At 41.0% G+C, this 26,570-nt stretch overlaps 2 protein-coding genes across 10 annotated transcripts in view; one reads left to right on the forward strand and one right to left on the reverse strand.

Annotated features, from left to right (window-relative positions):
• The first annotated feature begins 1,427 nt into the window (after positions 1-1,427).
• Positions 1,428-19,343, forward strand: ANGEL2 (angel homolog 2). Of its 9 annotated transcripts, none has more exons than XM_045838435.1 (10): positions 4,109-4,196; positions 5,700-5,950; positions 6,576-6,634; positions 7,305-7,558; positions 8,452-8,521; positions 9,881-10,302; positions 11,175-11,301; positions 11,936-11,993; positions 16,946-17,109; positions 18,908-19,343. In XM_045838435.1, exons 3-10 carry the CDS (start codon positions 6,628-6,630, stop codon positions 19,057-19,059), a joined length of 1,254 nt encoding a protein of 417 aa, XP_045694391.1. In that variant the 5' UTR covers positions 4,109-4,196; positions 5,700-5,950; positions 6,576-6,627; the 3' UTR covers positions 19,060-19,343. The 9 variants fall into 9 exon arrangements, with proteins under 9 accessions (XP_045694383.1, XP_045694388.1, XP_045694385.1 ...); XM_045838433.1 differs by lacking the exon at positions 4,109-4,196 and adding an exon at positions 4,834-4,970; XM_045838427.1 differs by lacking the exons at positions 5,700-5,950; positions 6,576-6,634 and adding an exon at positions 1,428-1,657 and having other exon boundaries at positions 3,871-4,196.
• Positions 19,344-19,555: 212 nt separating this feature from the next.
• The window catches only part of VASH2 (vasohibin 2), a 38,998-nt gene continuing 31,983 nt past the window's right edge, over positions 19,556-26,570 (reverse strand). Inside the window, exon 9 of the mRNA XM_045838439.1 lies at positions 19,556-24,838. Coding sequence (XP_045694395.1) covers positions 24,766-24,838 — 73 coding nt within the window. The 3' untranslated portion in view covers positions 19,556-24,765. The remainder of the gene's footprint in view (positions 24,839-26,570) is intronic.

A 26,570-nucleotide genomic window follows, 5' to 3' on the forward strand; every position in this document is an offset into this window, starting at 1 on the left:
CTTCTGTTTTTAATTTTCTCTGACAGTTTCCCAAAGGATATGCATAAAGTTCTGTTATATGTATATTATCTAATCATTGTATGATAGTTTACCTAACCAATTTTATGTATTTGTTTTGCATACAAAGTTGATGTAAAACATTTCTGCCTCTCTCAGTCTTATTACAGATTCTTCACAGCTATCATTTTATTTAATCTTCACACTATTTCATAAGTATTATTATCCCCATTTATGGACGAGTGCGGAAATGGTGAAAACTTTAGTTGCCCAAAGTGCATGTTCCCTGCTGAGGTCTAAGGAAGCAAGGCTCTGCCTGCTTGTTTCAGCTCTCACGCTATAAACAAGTATCCTCTCCACCGTCCATTTAGCGCCACGTTTTTCACACTTTTGTGTTTCGTGTTGGTAACTTTTCTGTTTAAAACTGTCCCAGCGGTAGAGCTGAAGGGCTACCTAATGTTCCTTAGTGCAAGAAATCTGTGACGTTCCCCTATGGAGAAACTGCATGTGTTAGATAAGCTTCATTCAGGCATGAGTTACAGTGCTAGTCGCCATAAATTCAATGTTAATGAATAGAAAATATATATTAAAGCATCTTTAAACCAAAACACATATAAAATAAGGCTATGTCTTGATTAGGGGACTAAGGTGTTGTGACCAGTGGTTCACGGGTACCTAGCCCCATTTACTCTTCTAGGAGCAATGGTACCATATCGGCTAATTCGGTGTTGGTAGTAAAACATAACTATTACAAATAACGGGAATCGACTATATTTGTAAGGAAGAAAAAGGTGTTCTTCAAATGCATCTGATTTCCATATTAACCCAAGAGGGTTAAAAAAATTTTTTAAATAATTAAAAAAAAAGCCTTCCCGAGAAATTACTCCACTGCTCTCCCGAAGAGCTTATAATATAAAAGTGGTGGTCCTGTCACCCAGCATCCTTTGCCCCTCTGCTTTCTCCACTCTATCCTTGTGCAATTCTGTCCCCTGGATGAAGTCTCCACTTAAATAATGCTTTCCAAGAATCTATAGTCATATACCAAATTTGATACAGATGGACACACACGACACATAGGTACATTTAAAAGAGAACTCTGTGATTTCTTTCCTGCAGAATTAATTGCAAAAATTCGTGGTATCTCAGTTCTATGGAAACCCAGAAAGGGGTATTTCCCTACCTTGGGCATCGCCTTCCGAATCTCCCAAGGACATTAAAAAAAGGGAGAAAATAATTTTTTTCCTTCTTTCTCTCATACAGTAACTACCTTGTACCGCCTCTCATAGGCGTTAAAGCTGGTCAGCAGTTTATTTCTTTCTGTTTCTTTAAGACGGAGGGCGGGTGTTTTGCCCTCTTCCGAAATGGCTGCCCAGGCGTCACACGCTCTGTGTATACTTCTTGAACGCAATTCAGGGACTTTCCCTGCGCAATATGGGGACTTGGCAGCGAACGGGACTGAACCTCCCAGCGTGCTTTGCAGCCGGACCGTGAGGCCCGACGTCTGATGATGGGGAACCCCTGGAGCTTTCGGCCGCCAAATCTCTCGTAGAGGTTGCTGTTGAGCCCAGAACCTGAAAACTGGCCGGCCACAAAGGGGAAAGATGGAAGCGTGGCGTTGTGTGAGGAGGAGCTACGGCCGCTGTGTGGTGGGGAGAGGCCGGTCAGTAGGTCTGGGTGGCGGGAGGGTGGAGGGAGGGGCGGCTGGGGGCGGGGGCGGGCGCCCGGGGTGACCCGGGGCGGGGCGGGCTGGGGAAGGCAGGAGGAGGAAGAGGGTCGGGGCTGTGGTGGTGCCAGGACCAGCCTCCGGAGATCCCCCCAAGGGATAGGTAAACCCCGCACGCAGCCCGCGGGGAGCCGGGCCGACGAGAGCTCGCGCCCAGGCGTGGAGCGCATCGGCCGCGCGGGCTGGGCTGGCGCCCTCCAGACCAGGCTTGGCCTCGCAACCCCGGCCCACTTCCCGCAACCCAGTGGCCAAGGCAGCCGGAGCGTCTCCGTCCCAGACCTCCTCCCCGGGCTCCTCCGCATCTTCCCGGAGCTGACGGTGGGCGAGGAGGCCGCCTATCACAATGGGTCCCGGGGTGGCCTGACCCAGATGGAAGCGCGCGCGCGGCACACGGCACACACGCGCGCGGGGGTTGGTTTGTTGGTGTGTTTGTGTCTCTCAAACTTGAGTGATTTGGATTCCAGCGTTTCCGATTATTACCAAATTCCGTCCGCTCCTGTATTATTTGCTGGATATTTTTCTTGAAATTGACTCACTTTGAAAAGCACTTAAGTGCTCCTACACTAGGGTAGTCCTAAGCAGTTATCTGCGAAATCTGGGCTTTGATGTACTGATTGTTTTTTATTCTTAATGTTCTAAAACAAATACTTAGATATTAAAATAAAAAATTTTCATTGTGTACCGTGTGAAGTTGACTGGTGTAAAACACACGGGAAGCACAGCAGTGAATTATTACATAAGTCATGGGGATTGGGCTTTGACTCCTCTAGTCCTGGGACTTCATGCCAGCCAGCTCAACGATGTTTTCTTGAGTACCAGCTGTGTTCCAGGCACTGTGCTAGGCACTTGGGAAGATACTGGAATTAAAATAATTAAGAAAGTTATGGCTTTGAAGTAGCTCATCGTTTTAAGAGGAAAAGGCATCTGTATATTTCAGGGTGGGGCAAAAGTAGGTTTACAGTTGTTCATATAGAAAACGAATACAGGAATAAACTGTTATGTATACTCACAACTATAACCTGCTTTTGCCTCACCCTGTAACTAGCTACAAATACAGAGAGTGTTTTGTAGCACTATTATACTTAAAAAGGGCTGCTTACTAGGATAGAAAAATGTGTTGAGCAAGTGCCCAGATCACTATGGTTTTCAGAGTTGTCACAAAGCAGCATAGTTTGTCCATGTCCTGCCTTTGGAGAGTAACGATTAAGTTGAATTTAGACAACAATTTGAAAACGCAGAAACTACAAAAATAGAGTAAAAATGTAAATGTTAAAATGTAAATATGACGACATAAACATCAAGTGACAGAAGATGCACTTTAAGCAAAATTCCTTTGGTAATAGAAGTGGACATTATTGACACTACCTTGGAAATGTACCTTTAAGGAATTCTGGAGGAAAGAAGTCCTCGATCCTAATATTTTGAGAGAATAGTATAATAAGACGGTGCCCAAGAGGGCCTGAGAGCACATGTCTATTCAGAACGATAACGCTACTTTGGAAACACTTGGTGTGATAGGTTAAGTTGGAGCCGTTGGGTTTGGAGTGTTGGTGAATTCCTAGTAAGCAGTTTGTATCCTCTTTCATTTCTGTCAAGAGAAGCATGCTTTCAAAAACAAAAAAAAAGTGAAGTTGTGATGGGCTTTTGTTTTCTTAGCTATGCAAGTGTTTGGAAAATATAACCTTGGTATAAAAGACTTTGGAAATTTGTATTTACTCCAAACCAAGTTGGAAAAGAGATTTGTTTTCATTATAAGCAGCTTACATGTTCCATATTTGATTTAAATATTATGTTTGTTGTGGATTTTATTTGTCTGTTGAGTTTTATCAGATGCTAGAAAGCTAATCTGAATACCAGTTTGATCGCTGATTTATCTCTCAGTAGAACTGGGGACTTTTTGGAGTGTATTTGGTGTTTTGGGAGCCTGGTGGATTCCACTTTAAGTGTTAATACCATTCATAGTTGTTTAGGGAGAGTATTGAGCTACTGCTCTAATAGTTAAATCAGGGCTGCTTTTCCCACATCCTGCACAAATTTAGAAATCAGAGTTTAAATACTAGACCTGTTTTCCCTTGAGGAAACAGATTTGGGTTTTGTGTGCCAAAGCTGAACCTAAAGTGGTGCCTCAAGGAGTGTATTATTTCTTTTAGATACCCCATGTTACCCCACCACCAGAAGAGTCTGGGCAGAGACTGGACTGCACCGTGGGAGAATCCTCAGAGGTCTTGCTGGAGCAGGCATATCTCTAGTTGCATGAGGTGGCCTGGACATTACTCTCGCGCTCCTTACCCCTACTTCAGCAGTCGGCAGTTTTCATTAAACTGGAGACCACCTTGTCTGTTTGAGTCTAGAGCGCACTTTCAGTACTGGAATTGGAGACCTGACAACCTGGGCCAGACGTCTTTGATTCACCTGTCTAGTTACGTCATGAACTCTGAGGGAGATGAGCCTGCGTCAAAACGAAGAAAACACCAAGGTAAAGGTGACATTTATCTTGGTGCGCAAATAAACATAAGCCACAGGCTAATTGGAACTTTCATATTGAATCCTCAAGAAAACCTCCTGCAGGTTTTAGAGGTGTTTGGTGTTTATTTCCAGCCAGTAGTTTTCTGTTAGGAAAAGGGGAGTTATTTTTTAATGATGTTTTTATTTTTATTTTTAATTAGTTGTGTATTTCTGGCAGTAAAAATAGAAGTGACTCTATGTATAGAATAAGGTAGAAAAGAATGGAGGGTTAGATTAAAACATTAAGTTTAATTTAAGAATACTTTTCAAATCCAGTGTTTTTGAAGCAAAGATTCGTAAACTTCTTAAAAATTGGTGAATGTATTATTGGAAGTCCACAGATCTGTAACACTAAATTTCATGCTTTCACAGATATTTAAGCTAATGTTTTAAAGTGACAACTTTAAAAAAAATAAAGGATTTCCGTAAATAGAAACAATCATAAATAAAATATATTTCCTCACAGAATAGGATTTTAGTTTATTAAATCTGTATTTCTCATACTGAGGTCTATAGATATAATCTTGAGAGTCTGTGGGAAATTTTACCTTTTAAAAAATCTTATTTAACTTTAAAAAAAACGCATTTTTCTGAATATGTTGATTATTTCTATTTTTCTTGTATCCTTTTTACTCTAAACAATTGGCGAGACTCCCTCTGTGCTGCCAGTCCTGCTCCCTGCCCCCCGGGTATAGCAGGAGAATCTGGAATTGTCTTGCTCACTGAGCTGTGGTTTTCAGTGAAGGTAATGCCTCTGAAGGTAACGGAAAGTAGACTGTGTGGATGCTGATGTGTAGGGAGCAGATGTAAGTTTGTCAAAGGATGACATCACAGCGAGTGTCAACCTGGAAGCCAGAGCTAAATAAGTTAACTGCTCTTTTAGGAAGAACTTCTGCACATTTAAGCAGAAAGCCTAAGCACTCAAAAGTGGAAATTTATTTGCATAGTACGTAACCACAGCTTGTGTTTATAACACATTTGTTTGAATGAATGAAAGGTTTATTTAAGGGCATTAAAACGAGGTTTCTAAGAATACTCCGAATCTGTAACTATAGAGCTTTGTGATATGAGACTGCTTTTCATCCGGGTATTCACTGTCCCTCAGGTCAGCACACTTCTCTTTTTTGTTTAGCCTTTTGTAAATCTGGTAGCTGTCTGGTGGGGCTGTGCCATATGACATAAGCATGGGCTTGGGAACCACACCCTGCTGTCATTCTGCTCCACCACTAACTGTGGGAACTGGGACAGGTTACTGAACCTCTCTGTTCCTCAGTTCCCCAGTGTAAACTAATGTTACTTTGGAAGCCTGTTGACGATGAAATGAGATGTCAAGTGCCCAGCATACTGTTGGCTTCATAGTAGGTACTCAGAAAATTGTGGTGGTGGTGTTTTCCCTTTAATGGATGGAAAATTACATTTACACACTGATGAACTTGGATTGCAACCTGACTCTTTATATGTCCATTCTTCCTAGGTATTGTGAATAAGGAAAATGCTCTTCGTTAAGCCATATTTGTGACTTCCGATATTTCACTAATACTTTTCAATCAAGAGAACAGCATTGCTAACTTGCCTGTCACTTTAAAGTGGTATTTGAAGGATTTGTGTGACACAATTATGACTTTTTAATTAGGCACCCTAAAAACCCAGTCAGCCCTGTTGCTTACTTTCTTTGATTCATCTGTCTTCTCTGCTGTGATCACCTTGTTCCTCCCGACATGGAAGGTATATAAGCTTTTGTAGTATGAATTTATGTTGTGAAGTATATGAAGGCCAAAAACTACTTACTCCATCAGTAGTTTTCAGATTGTCTCCCATGGAACTCTAGCATTTGAACGCGTTTCTGTATGTTTATTCAAAGCAATTGTGGTCAGTATAGGTGTATTTACCCCGTCACTCCAGCTGCAGTCCCAACACGCCGGACACTGATAGTCATGACATGCAGAGCCCTGCTGAAGGGTTGTGCACGCTCTAGAAGTTTGAAGGCCACCGTACTGGTGGAGTTTCAGGCACTGTAATCCAGTGAAATGAAATCTTCCATGCAGGAAAAGGGAGAGATTCTAGGGCTAAGTTTTTTTTTTACTTTATCTAATCATGCGTGGAAGTCCATCTCTATCTGTTTCTCCAAGTTCTCCCCATTTCTTGTTTTCCCCTTCATTTGAGTTCATAGATTCTCTAAAAATCCAACATTTTTCTTCATGGCTTCCATGGCAGTTGAAATGTACCCTTTAATGGGGGGTGAGGGAGATAAGATCAGAAGAGAAAACCATATATAAGGTGGTCATTTCTAAATCGGGGACTGCCTATAATTGCAAAATCTCATGCTTTCTGATTCTCATCACTTTTTCAGGGTTCATGACGTCTTTGCAGAATATAAACCATCACACATTCCTCGTTGCTGCATGCTAGGTTCGTCAACTAGCCATTATCGTTTACCATCATTCTGTAACTCTGTTACATTTAACTTTTGTTTTGATATGCATTAAAAAGATTCCTTTTGTTCATTTTGTTCACACTGTGCCATTTCAGTGTTTTAGACACTAAACACAGCTTCTGTGTATTGTCATTACATACACCATTCATGTGGAGAGCAGAATTCTGAGATGAGTTGTTTTTGGAATTTAGTTAATCACTGGATGAACTTTTCTTACTAACAGGGAATAAAACATGTGAAATTATCTTGTAGGAAAGCGAGCTGTGACATACAGATATATTGTTATGGTTACAAAGTTGCTAAGCATGTCTGTGGCAGTGCCACTCCCTAACCATAAAGAAGGGGGAACCGTGACCCTGTGTCGTCTGTTTTATTAACACACACTCTCAGCCTCCAGAATGACTGGCTGAATCCTTTTAAACCTGCCTTGTGCCTCTTAGTCAGTCAGTGCATAATTTTACAGCCTTTTAATCAATTTGATGACACCTTCTGGTTATTCGATGCTACATTGCCATTTCCTAGGGTGAAACATTGTATTCATTGCCTATGAAAATTTTAAAAAGGCAAGAGAATACTTACACACAGGAAAACATGAGATCTGTTTTTGAAACTAATTTTTATATTTTGTCCAATGTGTTTTAACAGGCACCATAAAACGACATTGGGAATACATATGTAACCACAATAAAGAAAAAACGGAGATCCTGGGGGACAATGTCGACCCCACGTGTGAAGACAGTGAGAGCAAGTTTGACTTCTCAGTGATGTCCTATAACATCCTTTCCCAGGATCTGCTGGAAGATAACTCCCACCTCTACAGACACTGCCGGCGACCAGTGTTACACTGGAGTTTTAGGTTTCCCAATATTCTGAAAGAAATCAAACACTTTGATGCAGATGTAAGTGCAAAATCAAAATCCTTCACACAAGAGTGTTGGGTTAAATGTTTCCCGTGTGAACTAAATTATTTTCTTGCTGTTTGTTTGGTTAAAAAGGGAAGTTTTTTGCCCTGGCTGGTGTAGCTCAGTGGATTGAGCACAGGCTGCGAACCAAAGTGTCACAGGTTGGATTCCCAGACAGGGCACATGCCTGGGTTGCAGGCCACAGCCCCCAGCAACCGCACATTGATGTTTCTCTCTCTCTTTCTCCCTCCCTTCCCTCTGTAAAAATAAATAAATACATAAAAAATCTTTAAAAAAAAGGGAAGATGTTTAAATACAGTGATGGAATAGCTTTTAACAAGGCATCACAACTTCCAAAGAGTCATTTGCTAGTGGTTGTTGGTATAAATAATCATCTAATGTTTTAAAAAAGATCTAAAAGCTTAAGTATTGGTTACTTCTGAGATAGGGACTAGCAACATACTAAGCATTCAGTACATATTTCCTTGAATTTTATTTTATTTTATATTTTTACAGATGTCCTTTGATTTTAAATTTAAATAATTTATGAAAGACTAATCTAGATAAGGGCATTCAAATAAATCACCTCTTAAAAAATGACAAGGAGGATTTATACTAATAAATGTGTAAATTCAGGGAAAAAATTCTGACATGTGAATGTAAAATATTTCTTTTGAAGAAAGCTTCATGTGATTAAAGGCCAGGGTTTGGGGGACTGATCAGATTCAGAAACATTAATTTGATGGATGTGTAAATTACAAGAGAAAAGGATTTTTATTCAACTTTCATCAGGTTTTTAAAGTTTTAGAAGCCTGTCGGTTTTAGAGATGGAAGCACCAGAAAATTCATATTTTCATTTTGTTTTAATTCAGGCCTTTTTTTCTTCCAAGGTACTTTGTTTGCAAGAAGTTCAAGAAGATCATTATGGAACAGAAATCAGGCCAAGTTTGGAATCGTTGGGTACAATGTAACTTTTATTTTAGCCATATTTACTTTGGAAGATTGGTATGTTGTTAAAACATAACTTGCTAACAAAGAAATGTGGTGTATTTGGGCCAAAAATCCTAATTTTGAAAGACTTAATACTTATTTCAAAATGTCAGGGAAAGATTGAAGTATTTCAAGTGGAAACTTTTGTGTTGATATAGAATTTTAATTTAAAGGGAAAGGTGTATAAGAATCCCTTAATAGCTTCTTTCCAGGAGTTTCTTTGTCCATCACTAGATCCCTAAGATCTGAGATCCAGAAGATCAGGGACCATTATTTCCATCAGGGGTGTCCAACCTGCCACCCGCAGGCTGCACTCAGCCCAGGATGCCTGTGAATGCAGCCCAACACAAAATCATGAATTTACTTAAAACATTGTAAGATTTGTGTGTGTGTGTGTGTGTGTGTGGTTACGTGTCACAGTGTAGTTAATGTGTGGCCCAAGACAATTTTTCTTCTTCCGGTGGGGTGCAGAGACGCCAAAAGGTTGGACACCCCAGAGACTGTAGGTCATCCTTATACCACAAGTGATCACCCCTGCCTAATGGATCAAAACTAAAAAACTCTTTTTGAGTGAACACTTCTAAAAACAGGTCATCTGTTTGAGAAATGCTCCCCACTTGGCATTCATTCATTCAAGAAATATTTTTGAGTGCCTACTATACACTATGCAATGTTCTCAGTAGTGGGGTATAGCAGTGAGCAGCACAGATAAGTCTCCGCCCTTGAGGAGTGTACAGTTGACAACAAACCAAGTAAACATGTGACTAGTTTGTTCAGTAATGATGGTTTTCTGGAGAGAGGCAGGAGAAAGGAGTAAGTCAGCTTTCAGTTGTAAACAAATGACCAGAGAAGGTGACATTTGAGCAAAGGCTTAAAAGAGGTGAATGAACAAGCCATGCCTAGAACATTCCAGACTGTGGAAATAGCAAAGGCAAGGCCTCGAGGTTGCCGTGCCGTAAGGCAGACGAGAGGCTAGTGTGTGTGGAGTGGAGCAAGGGAGAAGTTAGAGGCAAAAAGGTCAGAGGTGTGTGGTGGGTAGATTGTTATAAGGCCCTACCGTCTTTGTCACGACTCTGACTAGGATGGAAATGAGAGCGTAATAATGCACATTAGCGTATTTAAGACTGAAGTCTGCCAGTAAAGAGACCTATTAGGCCCAGTCCCAAACTGGGTCCCAAACTTTTTTGATTCTAACACTTATGGACGTCCTACTAATGTTTTGCAAAATACACTTTGGTAAACAGCGTTGAAAAATATTAGCTATGTTTTGCTCTGTGTGTGTGTGTGTATGTGTATAAAACAGTCCCTTATTTTAAACCTTTCTTACAGGTTATCACTGTGAATACAAGATTCGAACAGGCAAAAAACCAGATGGCTGTGCCATTTGCTTCAAACATTCCAAGTTTTCACTCTTATCAGTGAACCCAGTGGAATTCTACCGTCCTGATGTTCCTCTGTTGGACAGAGACAATGTAGGACTGGTGTTGCTCCTGCAGCCCAAAATTCCAAGTGGTGCCTGTCCTGCAATCTGTGTGGCTAACACGCATCTGCTCTATAATCCAAGGCGAGGCGACATAAAGCTGACCCAGCTGGCAATGCTTCTGGCAGAGATCTCCAGTGTTGCCCATCAGAAAGATGGCAGCTTCTGCCCTATCGTTATGTGTGGGGACTTTAATTCTGTTCCTGGTTCTCCGCTCTATAGTTTCATAAAGGAAGGAAAATTGAATTATGAAGGACTCGCCATAGGAAAGGTAAGTGCTCACTTCATCATCATTAGGGGGCGGACTTAGGCCTGTGTTCAGCGCAGTGTGAGGAGATGTCATCACAGGGCTGTTGGAAAACCTTGGATGACCACAGCTTTACCAAGCTGTGGTGATTTTCCACAACTACTAATAAGTAACTATATCTGCTTGGTTGAATTGCAACTTTTCCATCTATTTGTGGCAGCATTCTGCTTGGAGAAATTGGCAGACAGCAAAAATCCAAAGTAGAAGAGAAGGAAAAAAGAAAAACATTGACAGACATGAATACTTCATAAATAAGGAACTACTCACAAGGTGGCAGAATAGAACTTTGAATGCTGGATATGAGCAATACAGTTAGCAAACAGTAATTTAATATTTCTCTATAATTTTTTATTCACATAATAAATATTTTAATTCCTTAGCTGAGTATAATTTATCCCATTTTTAATTTCATTGTGTTCACTTCTGCTTACTTTTGATCATTTGTTCTTCATTATATTTAACCAAAACAAGCTTTTCACCACTGACTTTTGAGTGATAGTTTAAAATTTATGGGTTCACCTCTCTTAGTATTTTATGTTATAGGAACTATATTGCAGATGGCAAAAAAGAGGGGCAGTGTTAGTCCACAGCCATCATTTAGACGTCCAAATTAGAGAAAAACACGTATAGGAAAAGATTGCCATGTTCATGTAAATAATAAGTGCTTTCTGAACTATGCTTGAACAGGATTTTATAAGCACAAATGATCACTTAATATAATGAATAAAAACATAACATTTACTATTCTTGGATTCCCTTTCATTTAACACAAACTTTTCACTACATAAGCCATTTGAAATCTACTCACTTAAGATACCTGTTGAAATTTTGTTTAGGTATCTGGCCAGGAACAGTCTTCACGGGGACAAAGAATTTTATCTATCCCAATTTGGCCCCCAAACCTAGGTATCTCACAGAACTGTGTGTATGAGGTACAGCAGGTACCAGAAGTAGAAAAGACAGGTAAGTGTTCGCAGCACATTTCGGCAGTCTTCTTCATAGTACTTTCCCTTTGAATGTAACACTAAGTTTTTAAAAGGCTAACATTTCAGGAATAAATATATATATAAAAACATAGTTGTTTGCTTATTCCTTTTTTATTTATTTTTAAAGATTTTATTTATTTCTAGAGAGAGAGGGGAAGGGAGGGAGAAAGAGAGGGAGAGAAACATCAGTCAGTTGCCTCTCATAGGCGTCCTGACCCAGGACCAAACCTGCAACCCAGGCTTGTGCCCTGACTGGGAATCAAACCGGCGACCTTTTGCTTTGCGGGACAACGCCCGACCAACTGAGCCACACCAGTCAGGGCTGCTTACTCCTTTTTCTAAAGAGCACTAAATTTGCTTTTTAAAAGTAGAACTTTAAGAATTTTCTTTGCATGAATTATTTGCATGTTGCTTTGGAAATGTTTGCATTTTATGTTTGCTAATTCTGGAGATCATCAAAACATTGCTCCTGGGATGAAACATTTAATTAGGCATCTGTGAACTAGGTATATCCTAAATATTGTTCCTAGAGTAAAAGGACTGTACTGAGGCAAACTAGAACAAAACTGTATTGATAGTATTAAAATACATATTTTTCTTTGTTCTTACAGACACTGATCTGACACAAACACAGCTGGATAAAACAGAAGTCCTTGTGACAGCTGAAAAGTGAGTTCTGGAAAGCTACAGTCATCATTAGCTGACTGTAGTCAAGTAAAAAATATCATTTCTCAAAACTGATTCTTTAAAAAGTGATCGCCGGGGCGAGGGGGTGGGGAGAGGTGGAGGAGGGTATGGTGGGGTAAATGGTGATCCGTGGAGACCTGACTTAGGGTAGTGAACACACAATACAGTGTCCAGGCGATGTGTTGTAGAACAGTGCACCCGAAACCTGTTTAATTTTGTCAACCAGTGTCACCCCAATAAATTCAATAAAAGGGGGGCGGGGAAATGATATTTATTCTGCGCTGGTGAAGAATGTGAGTTCTTATGTCAAATAGACCCAAGTACCAGCTGTTACCAGCTTTGTTCTTTTTAGCTGTTTGACTTCGAGCAAGAATCTTAACATCTCCGAGGTTTAGGTTCCTCATGTGTGACGTGGGTTATCGTGGGAGGGCTAGATGAGGCGAGGCGTGGAAAGCTCAGTGACTGGTACGCACCAGGCACCTCAGCAGTGTTACTTAAAGGAAGCATCTTGTCCGTGGATCTGGGCCAGCCAGTGCTCTTGAAAATTTGTTGCTATTACAAAGGTCAAGATTGCAGAAAAATATCTTTGAAATGTCAAGAAGATCCTTAGCCTTCTTTGACTTATGCACCCCAATGTTCATAGCAGCACAATGTACAATAGCCAAGTGCTGGAAGCAACCTAGGTGCCCATCAGTAAATGAACAGATCAAAAAACTATGGTGCCATTTACACAATGGAATTCTATGCAGCAGAAAGAAAGAAGGAGCTCCTGCCCTTTGCAACAGCCGGGATGGAGCTGGAAAGCATTATGCTAAGTGAAACAAGCCAGGCAGTGAAAGACAAATACCATATGATCTCACCTTTAACAGGAACCTAAACAACAAAACAAACAAGCAAAATATAACCAAAGACACTGAAATAGAGAACAGGCTGACAGAGACCAGAGGGGAGAGGGGAGGGAATTTCAGGGGAGAATGGGAAGGGTTTACAGGAACAAATATAAAGGACACATGGACAAAAACTAGGGGGATTGGAAACGGGAGGGAGGTGGGGTGGGAGGAGTGGGTGGGCTGGGATGGGAGTAAAGGACAGAAAACTGTACTTGAACAATGATTAAAATAAAATTGGGGGGGGAAGATTGCAGAAAAATGTCTTTGAAATGTCAAGAAGATTCTTAGCCTTCTTTGACTTACTAGATAGATCTCAGACCAATCTATAGGGGAATTGATCCAAAGAGGAATATGTCAGTAGGAAAGATAACTATTTATACTTACCTCTCAAACTACAGGAAAAGGTCATCTGAGGTAGAAGGGCAAAGATGCCTGGATCCCTAATTATTAAAGAAGTATGAATGTTTGGGACTGTGGTTACGAAACATGTATTTTAATATAACAGATGGAGACTTAAATCTTTTGGGGAGTTTTTTAATGTCTTCATTGTTTTATACTGTTTGTTTTACAGTTCAGATTTTGTTTTAACATTAAAGTTTAGGGACCAAATTACAATCACCTCTCATTTTTTCCTCTCAATGTTATTTTGTACACCTTGTTTTTTTAAAAAAATACCTCATGCATGAGAATCTAATAAGAAAAAATTTTTTTTAAATATTGTATTTATTTTTAGAGAGAGGGGAAGGGAGGGAAAAAGAAAGAGAGAGAAATATTGATCAAGTGCTTCTCACACACGCCGCAACCAGGGGCAGGTCCCACAACCCAGGCATGTGCCCTGACTGGAATCGAACCTGTGACTTTTTGCTTTGCCAGACAATGCTCAACCAACTGAGCCACACTGCTCAGGGCAGGAAAAAACTTTTTAATTTTAAAAAAGAGTATTTAAAAATTATGATTGAGCTATTCAAATATAGTCAAAACTTCCCTGAGTGAAGTTAATAAAAGGCTAGTTTTACTAATAGTTAGTTTTGAATAATTCTAAATCTTTTTATACAAAGTAAGGTATAAGAAAAGATACTTTTAAGTATCTTTATATAAATACAGTGTTTTCCACAGCTTATATGAGTAAACTGAAAAGTTGATTAATAAGATAACGGTTTGCAGGAAAATACAGTGCCTTGGACATCAGCAGTCTGGCAGGATCTAAATGCATTCCTAACGGCATTTTGATTTTCTTTCTTACAAACAATACACGCTAACACACACACGTTTGCATGCGCACACATGCACACATAGGCATACCCTCAGAGATGCTGCAGGCTCAGTTCCAGACCACCACAACATAGTGAATATCTCAATAAAGCAAGTCACGTGAATTTTGTTTATTTTCCCAGTGCATATAAATATTATGTTTACAATATACTGTAGTCTGTTAAGTCTCTGGTAGCATATCTAAAAAATACATACCCTAACTTAAAAATACTTTGTTAAGAAATACTAACCATAATCTGAGCCTTCAGTGAGTCATAATCTTTTCACTGATGGATGAAGGTCTTGTCTCAGTATTGATGGCCACTCATGTACCGGGATGGTGGTTACTGTGGCAGTTTTTTGAAATAAGACAGTGATGAAGTCTGCCACATTGATTGGCTCTTCCTTTCACTAATGATGTCTCTGTGGCATGTGATGCTGTTTGATGGCATCTTACCCACAGTGGAACTTCTTTCAGTGCTGAAGTCAATCCACTCAACCCCTACTGCTGCTTTATCAACTCAGTTTAGGTAATATTCTAAAACTTCTGTTGTCATTTTGAGCATCTTCTCCAGCCAGTAGGTTCCATCTTAAGGAACCACTTTCTTTGCTCATCCAGCAGAAGCAACTCCTCTGTTCAGTGTTTGTTTTTTTTTGTTTTAATTTTATGTATTGATTTTAGAGAGAGCAGAAGGGAAGACTGAGAGAGAAACAGCAGTTGTTGTTCCACTTATTTATGCATTCGTTGGTTGATTCTTGTATGTGCCCTGGCCTGAGGTCAAGCCCACAACCCTGGCATGTGGGAATGACGCTCTAACGAACTGAGCTACCTGGCCAGGGCTGTTGAGGTTTTATCATGAGAGTGCAGCAACTCAGTCATATCTTCAGGCTCCACTTCTAATTCTAGTTCTCTTTCTATTTCCACCACACCTGCAGTTACTTCCTCCACAGAAGCCTTGAACAAGTCAGTCGTCCATGAGGGTTAAAATCAACTTCTTCCAGATTCCTGTTAATGCTGATATTTGACCTCTTCCCATGAATCGCGAATGCTCTTAATGGCATACAGAATGGTGCACCCTTTCCAGAGGTTTTCAATTTACTTTGCCCTGATCCATCAGAGGAATGAATCACTATGACAGCTATAGCCTTCTGAAATATATTTCTTACTAAGACTTGAAATTCAGAATTACTCCTTGATCCACGGGCTGCAGAATGGATACTGAGTTAGCAGGCACAAAAACAACATTCATCTCATTGTGCATCTGCATCAGAGCTCTTGGGTGACCAGGTGCATTGTCAGGGAGCAGTAATATTGTAAAAGGAATCTTTTTTGCTGAGCAATAGGTCTCAACAGTGGACTTAAAATATTCAGTAAATCATGGCGTAAAAAGATGTGTTATCATCTAGGCTTTGATATCTCATTTATAGAGCACAGTTATAGAGATAGCATAATTCTTAAGGGCCCTAAGACTTTCAAAATGATAAATGAGCACTGGCTTCAACTTAAACTCACCAGCTGCATTAGCCCCTAACAAGAGAGTCAGCCTGTCCTTGGATGCCCTGAAGCCAACCATGGATATCTCTCTAGCTATACAATTCCTAGATGGCATCTTCTTCCAATAGACAGCTCTTTTGTCTACATGGGACATCTGTTTGGTGTAACCATCTTCATTAAGTGCCTTAGCTAGGTCTTTGCGATAACTTGGTGTGGCCTCTCCATCAGCACTTGCTGCTTCACCTGGCATTTTTATGTTACAAAGACAGCATCTTTCCTTAAACCTATGAACCTACCTGTTAGCTTCCAACTTCTCTTCTGCAGCTCCCTCACCTCCCAGTCTTCATAGAATTGTAGAGAATTAGGGCCTTGCTCTGGATTAGGTTTTGGCAGAAGAGAATGTTGTGGCTGGTATGTACTTCTATTAAAACTTTCTCTATGTCAGCAATAAGGCAGTTCTGTTTTCTTATCATTTATGGGTTCACTGGAGTAACACTTTTAGTTTCCTTCAAGAACTTTTGCATTCACAACTTGGCTGTTTGGCACCAGAGGCCTAGCTTTTGGCCTGTCTTGCCTTTGAATGTGCCTTCCTCTGAGACACATGTCACTCTTCCTTTCACTTGAACACTCAGAGGCTGTCATAGGGTTGTTGAGGCCCAATCTCAGTGTTGTTGTGTCTCAGGGAGCAGGGAGGCCAAGGAGAGGGGGAGAGCTGGGGAGTGGTCGGTCAGTGGAGCAGTCAGAGCACACCCATTTATCAGTTGAGTTTGCTGTTTGTGTGGGTGTGGTTTATGGCACCGCAGATCACCATAACAAACAGCAATGGAAAGGTTTGAAATTCAGGAGCATTACCAAAATGTGACACAGAGACACCAAGTGAGCAAATGCTGTTGGAAAACGGTACCCAAAGACTTGCAGTGTGGCCACAAACTTTTAATTTGTGAAAAATGCCATGTCAGTGAAGCGTAATAGCGAGGCCCAGTAAAATGAGGCATGCCTGTGAATTGTTTTAGGATATGTGTTCATTAGTAAGTGGGGGCTCTCGAGTATAGTTAATAACAAATCACACGAGTATTTTAATTACTGAGCCCCCCGTGCCTGTGTTTCAAAACCTGGTTCCTGGGTTTTGGTGACCACTGCATGAACACACGCCAAGTTCCAGTGTTGTCTGTGTACGTGAAGCTTCTCCCCATAATGTCTGGTTTTGTCTGGGAACAAAATGAAAAAGTGCCTTCACAGGAGGAATTATGAAATATGAAAAACTTGATGGATGCTAAACACTTTTCTCTTCAATTTAGGTTGTCTTCACATTTACAGCACCATTTCAGCTTGTCGTCTGTTTATTCACATTATTTCCCCGACACTGGGATTCCAGAAGTGACCACCTGTCATTCCCGAAGCGCCATAACGGTGGACTACATATTCTATTCTGTGGGGAAGGAAGATGTTGCCGGGCAGCCAGGTGAAGGACGCATGTAACCCTCAATTCTGCTTGAGGACACAGTCACTAAAACCTCAAGGCTGAAACTGACAAAGTTAGCTAAACATCTAGATGAAGTTCCAGATTTAGAAGTTAAATACATATATATGTTTATATATATAAATATGTATATTTGTCCTCACTCAAGGACATGCTCACTGATTTGAGAGAGAGAGAGAGAGAGAGAGAAACACTGACACAAGAGGGAGAAACATTGATCCACTGCCTTTCATACGCGCCCCAACCAGGGACTGAACCTGCAACCTAGGCATGTGCCCTGACCAGGAATCGAACCCACAACCCCTGAGTCTACTGCCACACCAGCCAGGGCTAGAAGTTAAAACTATTTTTAAATTGGTAATATAGTTGACAGATTGGTGATGTATTTGAATAAGTCAGTTAATCACCTGCAAAAGATGGAGGCAGTAAAAGCCTCAAAGCAAATCATTACCTAAGATTTATATCCTCATCTCTACCCTCCAGTCCAGTCACCTTCTGAGGTCTGGGTCCTGCACATTACCCTTTGGTTTTGCTCGTCATATATTTACTGTTTCCTTATACCAACAACATTATTGTAGTACCTCTTTTCTGTTTCAAGTGCTAAAAATAATCTGGGAGAAAGCATCAATGTAATAATGCTCAGTAATTCTCATAATGTTAAGAGTTATTTGAGGTTGACAGCTTCACAAGAAATCTACCCATCAGCCACCCCACAGCTGCATAAAACCAGGTAGACACAGCCACGGCTGTGCTCGTTTATGCTTCCAACACCAGACAATTTGGTCATGTTGACCTTGGAGGATTGGATTTTTTCTGGAAAGAGCAGGCTGTGACTGTGTTTTCAAAAAGCAGAGGTGCTACAACACTTTTTCTTGTATGACTCAATGAAAATAAGGCTCTATTAATCAAAGGATTTAATGTGGAGAAGAAAATGCTGTTTCATATAAGTGACAGTCAAAAAGTACCATTCAGAAAACTGACAGTCCAAAATACAGCTGTTGTCTTTTGCGATTTTCCCTTTTTTCTCTTCCATTTTTTTGGTGCCACTTTACTTTCCCCTTTTCCTTTTTGTTTGTTTTTTCTTCCCACTGAGGATAACCATATTAGTAATACTCAGTGGATGACTTAACTCCTCCCCAGTAGGTCAGCTCTGCAAAATAGGCCCTCTACTTGGAATGGAACAAGGTTCTGGTAGTTGTCATGCCTCAACTCTTCACTAGGTGGCGGAAGTATGCCGTGGACCAGCATTTCAAATTTTAAGAGCATGTCCTCTTTTGCTTCTTGTAAACTAAAGTGACCCTCCAAATTATAAATTTATTTCCCAGTCACCTTATAAACTTCCTGCCTAGCTATAGCAGTGTCTGTCTGGATTTATACAACTATAGAGTGGTTGATGGATGAATTTCTTACGAAGTTGTGAGTCTGAAATTACTCTTAACATTACAAGAATTACCAAACATTATTACCTTGATGTTCTCTTCTAGATTATTTCAGAACTTGAAATAGAAAACATATCTTAAATAGAAAAAAACCTAAACATCTGAAACTGCTGTGAATTTGAGCATTATAATTGGGTTGCACTCAATGAATAAGCATATTCTGAAAACTTTTAAACAACTTAGTAAAAATTTAATCATAGTCTGAAAAGTTTTATTTTTAGACTTCAGAGGGGTCTCAAGTTCTGTATCATCGTTGTTTTGGAGGGGGAAAGACTTGCATGATTAATTTACAATGACCTGTTGATACAGTTTCACTAAATATGTATATTTCTTCAACGCAGGAGCTGAAGTTGCTTTGGTTGGCGGCTTGAAACTTCTAGCTAGACTGTCACTTCTTACGGAACAAGACTTGTGGACCGTTAACGGACTCCCAAACGAAAACAACTCTTCAGATCATCTGCCTTTACTGGCCAAGTTCAGACTGGAGCTCTGACTCTTCTTTGATGACATACTTTTCTTCCCAGTTTTTATTCTTTTCCAGAGACTGTGAAAGTGTTCCTAAGAGTTTGCATGTTGTTTATTTTTGTGCTGTGGCGTTTCTGAAGAGGTTGTGTTAAATGCTTGGAACAGATATCAGAAGAAACAAGTTTACAGCAGTTCTCTTTTTTAATAATGAAAGAATATTTTCCTGACAAATGAAATCTAAATGCTCTTTATTGTAAAAAAAAAATTGTAAATATTTTTTATTCTAAATTCCAGTAAAATAGACAGTGATTTTAAAATATAGTGCATCTTCTTTAGTCCTCTTAGTAAAAATTCCATTTCATGTTTGTGGCAAGTTTCCCAGTAGATCCCAAGTGTCTTTGAGTCTGCAAACCATGTTCATTTCCTTCCAGGGGCCTGGCTGCATGTTTGTTGAGTGAGTCCCATTAGTTCATCCTAGAAATCACTGGGCCATTCACAAGTATCCAACCACTTTAGTTTGTTTTTGAGGGGTCTTGACATGCTTTCAAGAAATTGTGCAGGTTGTTTGATCATCTTGTTACCATCCTGGGACATGTAACATATCTGCCTTTTGTTGGGGACATGTCGGCCCCATCACCAGTGGGACGTGGTACTTACGTAGGCCCACTCTTCCACCCTCTTCACAGACAAGCCATTACAGGAGACAGAAGTTGGGGCTATGCCTTCATTTCCCCAGCAGTGTTCTTCTTTTTCCTCCTCAATTTCAAGAAAAGATCCGTGGGTTAGGGAGAGATTTTATATTAGTGAACCAGTGCTGCAGAAATATGTTGTTAGGAAGCATGTCTTTGGAATAAAGTGGCAGCTTAAGATTATTTTTGTTTTGCCTCAGAAATTTGAGGAAGCCAGCAAAAGTCTAGTGGAACGATACCAACAAGGAGACCTAATGTTCTTTAGTAATTTTAACAGTTTTAGTGGTTTTGTTTCTAAGACGTGTTTCTCTTATCGTGATGCTGCAGTGTGAGATAGTGCTGACGTTTTTTATAAAGCCGTTAAGAGCGGATCTAATTCTGCAGTTGGCTTTCTGTGAGTGTTGACATCAAACTTTTTAAAACATAAAAAGTGACAGTTTTCTCTTTTAGACGTGGGGATCGAAAAATTATGTTTTTACTAAATAATTTTATATTGAATTTATTGAATTATAAAAGTTTTTACAGTAGGTTTTCTTAATAGAATGCTTCACTTTAAATTAGAAAGCAGTGGTTGGTTGCTTTATAGTCTTGGACATTAAAAGTTTTTTTTGTATTAAAGTGCTTACTACCATTATTTGAAAAAGGAATAGATGAATCCCCCGAAAGGCATGTGGGCAATAAGGAACAGCTTAGTGAAACTTGTGAGAAGCAAACACAGGGTCCGGCAGAAGTAAGGCTTCAGTGTGGCTGGCAGGTATGTGAATGTCTTGCAAGAGGTGGGCAACGATTTGAACATTCCACCAAAAATGTCATATGGTGTGCTTGAGTGTGACGTTGTTATGTTACAGAATTACATGCTTACGATTTTGTAATCATAAAAGGGAGCATTATTTGTGCCAGACCCTGTACTTTTAAATGCTTAATTTCTCACTTTGGGTTTTTTTCATTTGTGCTACTAACTATAGTTCTAGGATTTCTCACATTTCCTAGTCACAGTTTTCAGAATATTATAATCTGTCCTATTAGTAGATGTGGTCATCATCAAATAACAATAATAGATGTAATTATCCCCTTTTAGTAATGGGGAAAGAAAAATGAAAATTCATTGATTATTGCTTTGTTATATGAATTTATTAACAAAGTAACTTTTAAAAAGGTCATTACTGACAAACTGACATCCCTGAAAACCCCTGTGGAAATTAATTTTTTTATATCCTGATTAATATATTGTGTTTTAGGCCCTTTTCACGTGCTTCATTTTGATAGCGTTAATCCATAAAATTGCTTTCTTCTTTAGTTTATAGAATGCAGGATTAGTTTGTGGACTGGAGGCCAAAGGGTCAGTGTAGCTTTTTCACAGGTTTTTAAATCGGCACTAAAATTAAGGGTCCACTTGTCTTCCCTTGTTTTGGTCAGAAGAGTTGGTGACTGTCAGAGCCTAGTACTCACCTGCCCAGAGCCTATCGCCTGGCCAGTCGCTGACGCCACGTCCCCCACGGCCTCGAGTTCCACGCTGCCCGAGTTTTAAATGGAAAGGAGCATTGTGGGGCGATGAAATTTCGGTGCGACCACTCCTTTTGATAGCAAGATAACATGCATGTTTGCACTCTCTGTCCTTTTCTGCTTTTGTTTTTTAATTTAGCGACTGTTTGCTTTTAACCCTTTGCTTTCCTAAAACAACTAAGTTAGAATCTAGAGCGTTTAAGGGATCAGGGAAACAGATGTCAAGTCATCTGCAATTTGAACCTATGAATTACCTATTAAATTATTAGAATAAATTATTGTACTGGTACATCTGTGCCTGAAGTATTTTTGGTGGATGTACTAAGCTGTGTAAGCTGGCTTGTTGCCTCTTCGGAATCATTCCGTTACCCTTTTCAGCCTTTGTCGCTCAGGCTGGGGGTGAATACAGGCGAATGAAGACGTGCCAGAATGGAGTGCTGTTCAGTGTGGAGTCTGAAGGTTGTGGAAGGCCGAGAGAACGATAAGTTAGTTTACTGGGACAAGTATATAGTAAGCGGACGAGAAAAACAAATCACACCGTCTTACACTTTTAGAAGAAAAACAATCCTTAAGTCTCCAGGTTGGTTTTATTAAAGTCCCATGCTGTACAAACATACAAGTGATGAGAAAAACATTAACTTTAAACATGCACTATCTGACATTCTCTAAAATACCATTATACAAGTTTTCATTTACTTAGAAAAATACCCACTAAAACAATCACAGTTTTTTTTAAGATTTAAAAAAAATGTATTGGCCAGAACAAAGTCCAAGAGAATAAACAAGATTCTGAATTGTATGTCAAAAAAACTGTACAAGGTTGTACATAAAACTAGCTTACAAAAGCCTTGAGTATAGTAAGAATACTGAATTAAGATTTCCAAAGTTCTATTTACCAATATCTATTAATAAAACCCTTATGAAATAATCGACTTAGAAAAAGTGAAATGCTCATGATTTCAGTGTATAGAAAATAGCAAATACCACTTTTTGAAATAAAGTGTACTCACATGTAGTCTAAAATCAAGATTTCTGTCATTCATTTAAACTTTGCATATATTGCCATAATGGCTTGAGCATAAAATTTCTCTTGCATTATAACATTTTCACAACTATATTTCAAACCATTTCAGTTTCATTTTTGATCTTTTGAATTATAGCCAGTTTCAAAATCAGTTTTGGGGGGGGGCAAATCATCATTTTTTTTGTTTTGCCTTAATATTAAAATTAAATGCACCAGAATTTAGAAGTTTGGTTCCTTTCTCACATCTTTTAGAAATTAACTTTCCATAAGTATGAACAATAGAATGACAACTAAGAACATTTTCAGTGAATTTGCATGGTTCTGTGACTAACGCTTGCTTTGGAGAAGTGACTCCTAAAATCAAGAAGTTGGTGTGGAAGAAATTTACTTCCTTAATTGAGTCATCAAGCCAGTTGGCAGCTTTAAGGCTTACACATCAGCATATTGGAAACAGTTTGTACTCCTGTTCTTTTCCCCCCCTTTTTGTGAGAAACAAGAGGCTATGCAACTATAGACTTTCTGTATTTTAGTCGGGACAGTATATAAAGTAATGCTTGGAAAACCCCATTCCAAGCTCTTAGGAGGACTGCAATGTTATAGTCTTCTTATTGGGTATAATAAAGCTTCAGCTTGATGAACAGAAGATACAGATCTGTTTTCAGCGTGAGAATGACAGGATTCACTGCTGTACATTCACATGGCCCCGGGCTGCAGATGGGCTTGCCTTGTGCAGATATACAGGGACAACTCGTTGTAAACACTGCTGACTGATAATACTGTTCTTGAGGTGATTAACCTCAGGATTTTTAACTCATGGTATATTTTATTCTAATTGAGGTGTGTGTTTGCTTGTTCCTGTCTGTGTAAAAGACATTAGACTTCCTTTTTCCCCCCAAGAAACCAGTACTCTCCAGTAATAACCGATTTTTAGGGTAGAGTGAGTTCACGTCACACGGCCAAAGGATGGATGCAGTCCTTTTCGCTCTCTGTCACTCACCCTGAGAGGTGCAGAATCGGAATGAGCAGATTCCCATTTTTTTTTATCCCTTCCTAAAATCACTGCCAGCCAAAGAGAGTCAGAGGGGAAGACTGAGGCTGAAGTAACACTTTTGTGGACTAGCAGACTTCACGTCCATGTCTTTTGGTCTCATGAGTTGCCATGGTTACTAAGATAAAGCAGACAGAGTAGAAGCTGTGTTCTTGATAGTGAACACGTACAGACCTGGGATGCTGTTAGAGTTATTCTGCATGGTCTGCAGCCAGAAGTGCCCCTGGAGCTACCGTGTGCGGGTCAGATGGTCACGCCGAGCGCCGTGGCCCGAGCGCCGTGGCCCGAGCACCGTGGCCCAAGTCACGCTGTAAGGTGCAACACGGCCTGAAGACTTCATCACTCAGAGAAGGCCCCATGCTCCTCTAGTTCACTGTGTTCTTCAATACCAGTTCCTACACACCACGGAGTCATACCGGAAAATCATCACATCACACCCAATTCGGTCTTAATATAAGACATCAGAACACATCTCTAACAGCAGTGAGTCCTTCAGAATCAAAGCCCAGCTCAGAGTTTAAAAAGCCTGGATGAAATGTGAACAGAAAGATTCTCTGTTTCTCAAGACCTGCAGCTTCACTCACAGCCTCTTTGCCTTTCTGAGTTGTGTTGTTATCAGGGGCGATCGCCACACTGGTCAATTTTTCTAGTCCTGCACGACCGCTTCTTTTTGCAAGAGTCTGCAAAGTTTAAATGTGAGTGACAGAACGTAGACTAGCTTCTGAACGTGCTTTTTTTTGTTTTGTTTTGTTTTGTTTTGAAAGAACAAAAACCGCTGCCAGTGGTGCTTTAAGAAAGATTAAGAAAGGAACTCCTGAAAATGATTTCCCGTATTGCCAGAAGAATTTCAGTGCTTTTTAGCAAAACACTTGCATATAATACCTAAAATCTCATCACATGTATGCACCAGGAAAGAATTCCAAACTCTGTGGCTATCCCCATGGGAAATACTGGGGAAGCAATACAAATAGAATATAAAAAACAAAACACTAGTAAGTTTGCATATCTGATGTCAAGATGCTGAGGTAATATTGACAGCTTAAAAAAAAACCCACCATTCTTTGCCTCTGTTATTGCTGCAGAAAACATTAATACTGACTGAGTTACTACATCAAATGGGAGGGGAGGATTTCATGAGCACGTTCGTGGTGAGGGGGGATGTGGAAAGCCAGTAAAAGGATGTAGGTAAGTGGAAAGATACAGAACTACGCCGATGGTACTATCCTTTCTCTCTGGAGCGAGGGAGACAGTCCAGCCCCAGCGGGGTGCGTGACTTGAGCCTTTTCTTGGTTTCCCCTTCGTGAATTTTGTTTACATTGTCACCACCCACTCAGGTTCTGTTTCCAAGTGAATCTTTAAAAATAAAACTCACGAATTCTCAATAAATAGTTGCAGTTCCCCCTGAAGACGCTGGGTAAAGTGCAGAGAGAAGCACCACAGAAGCCCTCGTGCTGGCTGGTATGGCTTTGCCTAAATTCGGATTTGGTAGCCCACTTCGTTCAGAGTGCTGAGGTCGGCCGCCTTCTTCTCCGGCAGAGCGGGCCTGCGGGGAGAAGGCGGGTGGGGGGCGGGGCAGAGGGGGCGGGACGGAGAAAGAAACTCAGTGTTTTCAGGGGCCGCCCTGACTCAGTTCTCCTGACCCTGTGATGTTCGCCCCACCCCAGCCACCAGCCTCAGCTCCCACCTCTGCCTCTTGTTCGAAAGTCCGCCTTTTACAGGCTTTAAGGAACATTTTCACAGGCTTTTTTTCAATCCAGAGTTCACACACGTGTACGGGTTGCTGAATGCGTTTGTTCAGCTTTCGGTCTGAATCTGGTCACACTCTAACCTGTGAACCTTGAAGGGGCTAAAGTGTCACATGTACTACAGGTGAACTAAGAATCTGAGCCAAACTCCCCGGACACCTTGGCTCCCTGGTGTTCGTGCCCAGAGGGACGCCCGCAGCTGCAGCCAGCCCAGGTGCTTCGGTCTCACCCGAGCGTCCCAGCTGTTCGGGAGACCGTCACTACTCCAGACGCCGATGTACATGATCGGGGGGAACCTTGGACAGCACATCAGAGAAAGCATGTCACTGTGCAAAGTCATTCAGTGGCAAAACCTCTCTGTGCCCTAAATACATCTCCTGAGGTACTTTCCAGTACACAGCTACACCTGTGTATTTACGTGTCTCCCCTTCTCCATGTGGCCCACCTGGAGAACACTCAGTCAAGAAAAGCTCACTTTTACAAAGTTTAAGGTCGAAGTGCTCATAGGTGATCCCTGCTTTAGAAAAGGATTAAATGGGAGACCTTTCCTGTAACAACTAAAACATGATTTCCACGCTCCCTCCCCTAACATTGTATTTCTTACCCCAGTATGAGTTACACTTGTTTTTAGCTGATGTTTTTAATGCTCTGTGTCTGACAGAGCCTATTCGCTGCCCCTCATCATCCACTCTCCCCTTCTTCCTTAGTAGTAAGGACACCCCTGATTTCTAGCTGGGCACAGAGCTGCCTGGAATGCAAACCCCATTTCACAGCCTCCCTGAAGCTGGGCACAGCCTTGGACTAAGAAGCCAATGAGACTGAAGTGGAAGTGTGTGGCCGTCAGTCCCCAGGACACCTGTGCAGAAGACAGCTGGCATGTGCCCTTCCCTCTCTTTCCCTTTCCCGTCTTCCTTGGGGAAGTGACAGTGGGGCTGGACCCCCAGCTGGCACACTGCAGAGGCAGAGGGCAGTCAGGCCCCCGCCACCCCCTCTGCGGAGCTGCTCCCACATTATGGTGAATCACAGCTAAGCCACAGCTGCAACCTCACCTTCCCCGCGGCCAAAGCCAGTCCTACCTGGTGCCATTTCCCTCCGTTAATTGACTAACCCGATGGAAATCCAGACACGGTGCTAGGAATGGCAGGTGTCGGGTAGGCCTGAGGAAGGTTAGCAGGTGGAGTACGGAGAATGTGTTTCTAGCAGGTTCGCTATAACTCCACTCAGGACACTGTGCCACACCCTAAGTGAGGTCCAGAGACTCACCTCTGAGAGTCGGTCTCTCCCCTGGAGCCCCATGTAGGATGTAAGACCTCCCACTGCCTGAAAATCAAGCAATTCCCCGCGCTTAACAAGAGAAGCCCTGGGCCATGGTCCCTGCAGCAGCCGCCAGGGAGCTCGCCCAGAGCCCGACCTTCTGAGCACCTGCTTTCTCCCTGGCCTGGTCGCTTCCCGACACTGAACTGGCCTCTCCTGAAACTTCACGGGGGCTGCTCTTCGTGTACGAAAATAATACTCCTAAGACACTACCTT

The sequence above is a fragment of the Phyllostomus hastatus genome, unplaced genomic scaffold (genome assembly GCF_019186645.2).
Source record: "Phyllostomus hastatus isolate PE091 unplaced genomic scaffold, TTU_PhHast_1.1 phas_contig_283, whole genome shotgun sequence".
In the NCBI taxonomy this organism is placed as follows: Eukaryota; Metazoa; Chordata; class Mammalia; order Chiroptera; family Phyllostomidae; genus Phyllostomus; species Phyllostomus hastatus.